The sequence below is a fragment of the Mandrillus leucophaeus genome, unplaced genomic scaffold (assembly GCF_000951045.1).
Source record: "Mandrillus leucophaeus isolate KB7577 unplaced genomic scaffold, Mleu.le_1.0 Scaffold135, whole genome shotgun sequence".
Lineage (NCBI taxonomy): Eukaryota > Metazoa > Chordata > Mammalia > Primates > Cercopithecidae > Mandrillus > Mandrillus leucophaeus.
This window is the reverse complement of record NW_012101310.1, coordinates 3189321-3198739: the sequence shown is the minus strand read 5'-3', so window position 1 is coordinate 3198739 and position 9419 is coordinate 3189321. Positions and strand designations below refer to the sequence as shown.

Genomic DNA, 9419 nt, shown 5'->3' with positions numbered 1-9419 from the left:
ACCCTCACTTAGAACAAGGACCATCCATGCTTGGCTCTTGGATAATCAGAGTCTGATTAGAAATACACATTAAATTAAGTGATCCAGGTTAGTAGGGCAATGGTAAAGCAGATATTGGCTACCCATTTAGTCCTGAGAGTCAAAATGGGGCAATGCAATGGCCAGATGCCACCAGGAGGCCTAAGGAAAATGTTGGATAAAGGGGGAGAAAGGCATAAAGGAAGAGGATCTACTGAAGTTGAAACAAAGGATAGAGAAAGAAAACAAAGAGAATTAAACACATACAAATGAAAATGACCCCACATTATATGTTTCTGAATTGTTCCCTTCCACGGGATATTTACATGGGGCCAGTTGCTTACAGCTAGCACTTGGAGTTGAACTTAGTTGCTCTGAAGGAAGAGAGGATGGTTCTCTGCCCTTTACCAGAGATCCAAGCTGTCCAGAGGACTAAAGAGTCCCTGACATTAGAAGGGAAGTTCAGACCCGGTGTAGTGACTCAGTCCCATAAACTCAGCACTTTGGGAGGGGAAGGTGGGAGGATCACTTGAAGCCAAGAGTTTGAGACCAGCCTGGCCAACATAGTGAGACCCTGTTTCTATAAAAATTTTTTTAAAAAGTAAATTAGCCGGGCATGGGAGCATGCACCTGTAGACCTACTCAAGACGCTGAAATGGAAGGATCACTAGAGCCCAGGAGTTTGAGCTTATAGTGAGCTATGATTGTGCCACTGTACTTCAGCCTGGGCAACAGAGTGAGACCCTGTCTCCCTCTCTCCCTCCCTCTCCCTCTAAAAAAGGGAATCTCCATTTCCAAAGTCTGCCTGCACCCACTACCCCCACCACCACCCTCAAACCCAGATTCTTTGTTCTTGAAACTTCAGCTGTTCTCTAAATAGGGAAATACACACAAGGTACATTCCTGGAAAGAGAAGGTGTCAGAAGCCTTGGTAGAGAAGGGAATGGGGAGAAAAAATACGGCACAAATAGTGAATGGGGAGAACAAACAATGCATGCACAGGAGGGGAAGGTGGTGCCACAGAACAAGTTAAGATGGGAGATAAGGAGCATCAGACACAGCATAGCCCCACAGGCATGGGCAGGGGACAGTCTCCTGGATGTCCCGAGCAGCAGTGACTGAAAGGACAGATGGGGACTGGGAATCACCTTTATGTGGCTATGATGGAGTCCAGTTCATTTGGAAGCAGCCTTAAATCCACAAATGGATAAATGCATGATCTGCCTCCCCTATGGCTTGGATCCTCTCTCTTTCCACTCTCGTCCTCTTTTATCCCGCTGTACTCAGACTGGCCTCCTTTCTACTTCCCCAATTCCCACCTTATTGGAGAGGCCTTCCCTGGCAAGAGCAGCTTCCTGCCACTGCACTCCCTGCTGCCTGCTTTAATTTTTCTCCTTGTACTTATTGTCAATAATTTATTTTGTCTGTTTCCCCCAGTGGAATGTGAGTTCTGTAAGGAACTCCGTAAACTCCGTATCTTCTAAATATTGCTTAGCACATAGCAGGCCTCATTAAATATTTGTTGAAAGAATGCATGAACCGAAAGCCATCATATTTATTATATGTATAAAGAGTTCTGTTGGCTGAAGTGTTGGGTGTTTTGGGTTGGACCATCTATAAGGGTAAGGGGTAGGGGAAAGGGCGAGCAACCACGGCAGTGGAGAAACCTCCATAAGAGTTGCTGTATTCTGTTTGGAAATCCGTATTTCCACCTCTGCTCCGAGGTTTGTAGGCTTGTGGCAGCTGGCCTCCACATTGGCCCCCAACAATCCTCGGCTCCTGATATTCATGCCTCAGTGTAGTTCACACCCACTCAGAATAGGATATTGCAAAAATAATGGTGTGCAACCAATAGGATTGGTCATCAAAGACGCTGTGTCTTCTGTCTCTTTCTCTGATTACCCACCCTGAGGAAATCCAGGCACCATGCAGTGAAGACACTCAGCTACCCAGGGAGAGAACGTCACAGGGAGGAACTGAAGCTTCTTGCCAACATCCAACACCATGTGAGTGAAGCATCTTGGAGGCAGATCCTCCAGCCCTAGTCAAGCCTTCAGAGGAGGCAGCCCTGCCTGACGTGGTGATGGCAACCTCATGAGACTCCAAGCCCAAAGCACTCAGGTTCCCAACCCACAGGAACCATGTGAGATAAGAGATGTTTATTACTGTTTTAAAATGCTAAGTTTGAGAGTAAATTGTTTCACAGTGCTAGGTAATAATCACAAAGTGGATGATGTGGGGACCAGCAATCTCAGGTTTGAGTTGACTATGGCCCAGAATGTATCTTTTAGTGAGTAACTGTGAAGTGCATTTCCCACTCTGGAGATAGCTGGTCCCAGTTTGATTCTGCAACTCTTAGTAGCCACAAATGCCACCTGTATCCTCAATAAACTTTATTTAGACACAAATAGACACAACAGAAAATACATACACAGATACAGATTTTTTTTCTCTATAGGATGAACAAACATCACATAAGGAATTTTAAAAGTAGGTGCATGGAACGTAAGAAAATATTGCACAGTTCCTTGTTTACTCACACAAGACACATATCTCAGGGGAAGACAGGGATACACCATCCCTACAACAGAATTCACATTTGATCTATAACAGCACACAGGTATTGGGACGGTAATCAAAGGAGTTAGGGATCCAGTGACTCTTGATGTGACAGAATGCTCACAACACTCGTAGGACCTTGTTTAAACAAAAGACAGAATTGAGGAGGAGTCCGTGCCCCCCGCACAGATGCTCTGCAAGCTGTCAGCTAGGTCGTAAAGCAGCTCAGCAGAAACTCTAGGTTAGCTTTCATCTTGAGGCTTGAAGGTTTGCATAACCTTCTACCTTTGTGTCCACATCCCACAGTGTTTACGGAGACACACTGAGGATGCTGAAACTCTCCACATGCACACCGGCTTAGATACCACAGTACAGAACGTTGACATCAGTTTATAAAATGCAGCTTTCAAAAGGAAAAGGAATAATAGCCAAGAGACGAACACACACATTGCAAATGCTGCTACATCCACTGACAGTGTTTTCCACCACACTCCCCTCCCACAGGGAGCCGCCGGCATCTGTGTCCTGCTCCCCGCCATGGGTGGAGCGGGATGGGTGTCTCTTGGAAGTCTATCGCCCTCTAAAGTCACACCTGTGATCTCCTGGTAACTCCTGTCAGAAGCCACGCATGTCACCAGGACAAGCTGCCATGGAACCACCCCGCTTATTCCTGTCCCAGACAAGCCTCTGGCCTCCACACCATCTTCTCATTTCAGATGGGGGTTCCCTAGGCCACCTCTGTATTTTAGTAAAAAATGGTTTCCACTGTACCCTTGGTGTGTCCTCTTCCTAATGTGACAAATCCAGATGAGATGAAGTTATGGAGATCAGGTCCTCCACTTCGGTAAGCATCCTTCCCATAATGCCCTGCAAGAAGATGGGGCAGAATTACCTGGCGCATCCACGACACCAACATGGAAGACAAGTGCAGCTGCACCTCACTCAACAGTGACGGCATGCATACCAGCAGCTAAGTCAGAAGGTGGAGGCAGTCAAGAATATATATACACATATATATAAAATATATATTATATATGAAAATTATATATATTGCTGAATATATATACATATACATATATAATTATATATACATATATGTGTATATATATTAGTGTATATATACACATATATATACTCAGGGGAAGACAGGGATACACATCCCTACAACAGAATTCACATCTGATCTATAACATATAATATATATATAAGTATATATATACATACATGTATATAAAACTGTGCAACAAAGAACAAAGTCCTGGGAACATTACATTGAACGTATAGGAGAGCAAAGGAGATACGTGGCTTGATTTTGGCATTTCTGGCTGAGCGCAAGGTGCACCAGAACCTTAGTCTATTTGTCCCAACGCTCTTTCCTTTATCTCACCTTCCCTCTGTCTCTTTCATCCATTATTCATTTGTTTTTTTCTTCCTAATGTTTATGAATCACACCACAACCTGTGGGACTACAGCTTGTGACTTCAGAGAAATCCGACAGCAGCTGAGGCTGACAAATAGAATGGTGGTTACAAAATACTGAGAAAATATATATGTGCTTCGCTTCCTTGACTTTCTGCAGCAGACATTATCCCCTGCCCGCCTAATGCAGATATCTATATCTACCTGTGGGTTTGAGGGGAGGCAAAGACGGAGGGCAGGTTAGGATTGTGGATAGAAATTCAAAGAGACGTAAGTTAATGTTCTACTTCTGACATTCAAAATGGGATTTTGCAGTATGCTTGAAATACAGGCATTGTAAAGAAAGAAAGGCCTCCCTGAATGCCCTCCTAAAGTATGTACATGTGAAAATGGAGAAAAACCATTTCTTTCATGTTACCACAAGAGTGTATTAAAAATCGTATGTATAGCTATAACAATGCACAGAACTACTTCAGATATAATGTGAAGTTTAAAAATGGACAGAAATGGTTCACTAAATAGAATCACAGTGCTGTAAAAATTCAAACCAGTGCATGCATGCGCATGCGCGCACACACACACATACACACACACACACACACAGATAGAAAAAAAGCACACCAACATATTAAAGACAAATGTCTTTGGATAGTAGGAACACGAGTGCTATTTCTTCTGTCTTTTCAGCTTTTCTATATTTTCCAAGTGTTTTTTTCTACATGAATATGTAATTTGTCTCATATAAATAGGTAAAATAAATGCCTAATGGAAAAAATTATAAAAATACAAAGACAATGCAAATCACGATTTTCCTAACAAGCCACTCTCTGGATCAGTAGATTGCAAACCTGGATGCGTGCTGGAATTGGGTAGGGGGACGAGGAGAAGGAGAGCATTAAGACAAATAGCTAATGCACATGGGGCTTAAAACCCAGACGATGGGTTGACAGGTGCAGCCAACCACCATGGCACATGTATACCTATGTAACAAACCTGCATGTTCTACACATGTATCCTGAAACTTAAAGTAAATTTTTTTTTTTTTTTAAGTGCAGACCCTCAGACTCAACTCCAGAGATTCTGATTCAGTTGGCTGGGGTCCAGGCTTAGGCAGGTATATTTTTAAAACACTCTCTAGTGATTCTAATGTGCCACCGGAAATGAGAACCACTGCCTTAGTGTAAATGGAGGAGCAACCGAAGCTCAGTTTATTCAGGTGGCTTCAATGAATACCTCTTAGGCACTCAGCTCTACCCACTATTTATATTCAGGGCTTCAGCTCTCTTCCTCCGAAGAGTGGAGTCTAGCTCCACTTCCCTCTCTCTCACCCGAGATCTCAAACCTGAGCATGCATCCGCATAGCCAGGAGAGCTTCAAACAGGTACCGGGTCCCACTCCCAGAGTTTCTGATTCAGAAGACCCAGGATAGGGCTCAAGAGTCTGCGCCTCTATCAAAGTCCCCTGGCGATGCGAATGCCACTGTTTTGGGAACCACATTCTGAGAAGTGGTGTCTTCGCGCATCAGGAACAGGAGAATTTTGCCACTGTTTCCCTCACACCCTCCCTTCTGGAATAAGTTACCTCCTTCTTCAGAGCACACAGCTTTCCAGGAGGAGCATTCTTGCTATAAAATACTGTCGCCACAACCCTTACTTTTATAGAACAGAATTATTAGGCCGGGCGCAGTGGTTCATGCCTATAACCCCAGCACTTTGGGAGGCCGAGGCGGGCGGATCACAAGGTCAGGCTTTCGAGACCAGCCTGACCAACATGGTGAAACCAGGTCTCTACAAAAATACAAAAAAAAAACAAAAAATTCCAAAATAAAATACAAAAATTAGCCAGTTGTGGTGGCGTGCATCTGTAATCCCAGCTACTTAGGAGGCTGAGGCAGGAGAACCGCTTGAAACCAGGAGGTGGAGGTTGCAGTGAGCCGTGATGGCGCCACTGTACTCCAGCCTGGGCAACAGAGTGAAGCTTCGACTCAGAAAAAAGAAAAAAAAGAACAGAATTATTAGAACTGAACTAAGGCTTCTGCCCATCTCCTAGGCCATGTGACAGCTCCAGAAACTGAACTCCACTATCTGGAGAAATACGTCTTCACCAGGGGGAGAAGAAGGGGGAGGTCAAAGGTGGGTGCAAGGGTTTGTTACCAGCCCTGGGGAGAGTTGGGACCCTTTTGTAACTCCGTCACCTCCTCCCCACCCTACCCACTAACAGAAGAGTAAGAAAAAGAAGAAACGACTCAGAACCCTCATAAATTTGGCCCGCATTAATTCAGAACCTGTGATAAATCCTGCAGAATTTGGACTGATTTTTGTGCTTCTTATAAATAACATCTTTGATAAGCAAATCGATACTGAGGAAGATGGAACATAAAACTACGCCTGTGTCACTTACAAATCACTCTTATCTGTCAGCTGGAATAAGGTCCCTCAGGGCTATGCCTTGCTCTGGGGCTCAAGGGGTGACGCTCATTAGAAAGGAACTGAAGTTTCTGGATCATCAACTATGCACCAGGCAGAGAAACAGAGCCTCTGCAAACATGGCTTTTTTTCTTTTGACATAATAATAGCTAACATTGTATACAGCATTTTGTAGTTTACAAAGATCTTTCACCTACACGCGTTACTTAAAATTGTAGTCAATGCTGTGCAGTAAGTTGTTTATTATTATTATTCTCCTGTTTTCTTGATGGAAAATAGAGGCCCTTGCATCCAAGTCTTCTGACTCCAAATCTCATGCTCAATCCAGTGTGCACACCTAGCTTCATTTACTCCTTTCAAGAACCTTGTGAAAAATGGTCGCTTTCCCAAGTTCGTGGAGCTAAGTGATGGTAGATTCTGGTTTCCAACCAGGTCTAGCTGCCTTCAAAGTCCACCATCTTTCTACACTCTCATACTGACCACCTCACCACTGTGGCCTGAACAAATCACCTGTGACCCTTCTCTAGGACAGTGATCAAGGCACAGTAGAAATGTTAGGTCTGGAGAATTCCACTCGGTGACAGGTTCATAGAAGCTGAAGCTCAGAAGTACTGAGGTTTCCAGTCGGGGGAAAAAGAAAAGATGCTGGGGCATAATGAGGCAGCACCAAGAACATTTGAAAGGAAGAAAGAATTCTTTGGTCAAATCCGTTTAGAAAATGTTGAGTTTAATGAAAAGCTACATAAAAACCAAGTCTAGGGACTTCTCACAAGGCAGTGATCACTGAACTGTCTACAGAGCCTTTATGTGTTTCAAAGCCATCCTTTGGGACACTTTTTGGGAAAGCTGCTCATGAGGCTGAGGTAGAAAAAGCACAATGACAGTTTCAGCTTTCGTTTGAGCTGTGGTTCTCAAAGTTACGTGTGTACCACACTCTCCTGGATGGCATAGATCGCTGGGTCCCGGCTCCAGAATCCCAGATTTAGTAGGTCAGAGAAGAGGCCTGACAATTTCCATTCCTAACAAGTTCCCAGATGATGCTGATAATGCTCTTAGGTCCAAGGACAACCCTTCATGAACCACTATGTTTGGACCAGTGACAGGTCAGTCTTCCGCCGGACCCAGGGTCAAGGTCTAGAATGATTTGCATTCTCTGAAGCCTCCAAAGTTTAATATGAACAAAGGCAGCATGAAGGGAAGAAGGGCTGGTTAAAAGTGAAGCCCTGGGCCGGCTGCGGTGGCTCACACCTATAATCCCAGCACTTTGGGAGGTCGAGGCAGGTGGATCATGAGGTCAGTAGATTGAGAGCATCCTGGCTAACATGGTGAAACCCCATCTTTACTAAAAACGCAAAAACTGAGCCAAGTGTGGTGGCATGCGCCTGTAGTCCCAGCTACTCGACAGAGTGAGACTTCATCTCAAGAAAAAAAAAAAAGAAATAAAAAAGTGAAACCCCACGCAGGCAAACAGAAGAGAGGGGAGTCAGTGCCTCTTCTTTTCCTTGGTGATGCAGGAAGTCAATGGGTTGATGATAGGAACTCATGATTATATGAGTAGGTATCATAGGATTTGTTAGCTGTAACACAAAGAACCTCCCCCTTCCGTGTTAGGCCGTCTCTGCCCATCTGCCGCTTATCAGGGTAAGAGGACAAAAGAGGGCAAACTGTGACCAAACTGCAATTCAAGAGAAACAACCATGTATATCCAGCAGAGCTCCGAACAGAAGTACGCCAAAGTTCCGTGAAGCATGAGCACTTCCATTCACAGGACGGGCAGACACACAGTCCACAGCCAGCGACAAGGTGGCTTCAGGTTTCAGAGGATGCCTTCCACCACGTGCTGAACCAAATGGTGCCAATCGGCATCCTGGTGATGTCTATACCTCTAGTTCTGCCACTGCCCCCTCACCTTCACCACTGACAACCCTCCCTAAAGCAACAAAGATTTCATTTTAGCTCAGTCACTGCCCAGGCCACCTCGACCTCCCATCAGAACTCCATGCCTTTCCCAAATCTCAGCAGACTTCAGAAGTCCTAGAGACAGCACCAAAGGACAACTGTCCCCAGGCAGGATGCAGATTCAAGCTAAAGAGAGGACCGTGGTTGGGCTCCTGGAGTGTGTGATGCAGCTGACTCTGATAAGAAAGCAAGCGGAGGGCAAGTTTCTCTGTGAAAGAGATTTGCTGCAAGGAAAGGAGGGAAAAAATGAGATAATATCCAAATGGCGATCTCTGTAAGACTTAACAGAATTTTGCATCTGTGAGATTAGGCCAACAGCCATGAGGGGGAAACAAACTGATCAGGACAGTTTGCCTGGGGTTGCAGATCTGGACTAGAGAACGGATACAGAAGGAAACTGATAAAGCAGAGTCCAATGAGAGAAAGGCACTGGGTACTCAGAGGGGAAAGACAAAGAGATAAAAACTGTGGGAGAAAAGACAGGGCACAGAGGACAACTTTAGGAGTCATATCTACTTAAAATAACACTCCCAGAGGAGAGACAGAAGGGAGAGTTCAGAAGCAATAATTAAAAGTTAATAGTTTTTCTTTTTTTCTGAACAGATGGAAGACTTTGGTCTTTACATCAAAAGAAAGAATCAAGTACCAGACTACGCATTAAAAGGGACCGATATCTAGATACACCCTGGTGAAATGCCATTTTAAAAAATAAAGGAGAAAACTCAAGCCAGCATCATACGACACAAAACCTACAGAAAGTGCAGCAATATTTTTAAGAATTTTGAGCCTTTCATTTTTGTAGAGGCGGAACAGTGTACTGGTGGAGGGACACCCTATCTGGAAATGACTGACAAGATTCAAACCTCTGTGTGTCTGTGTCCTCAAAAGCAAAAGGAAAACAATGATGATGCCCATTTCATAGGGTCTTTGAGAAGGTTAAATGAGTTAATATATACAATTCATATTATATATGTTACATATAATATGAATGATATATGTTATATATTACATGAATACACAAAGCATTTAGAACAGTAC

The 9419-nt window shown here is 44.1% G+C and overlaps 1 protein-coding gene across 1 annotated transcript in view; it reads right to left on the bottom strand.

The window, feature by feature from the left end:
* Positions 1–2396: 2396 nt before the first annotated feature.
* Positions 2397–9419, bottom strand: part of LOC105534456 (protein shisa-6 homolog) — a 179427-nt gene continuing 172404 nt past the window's right edge. The window contains exon 4 of the mRNA XM_011973186.1: positions 2397–3444. Coding sequence (XP_011828576.1) covers positions 3323–3444 — 122 coding nt within the window. The 3' untranslated portion in view covers positions 2397–3322. The remainder of the gene's footprint in view (positions 3445–9419) is intronic.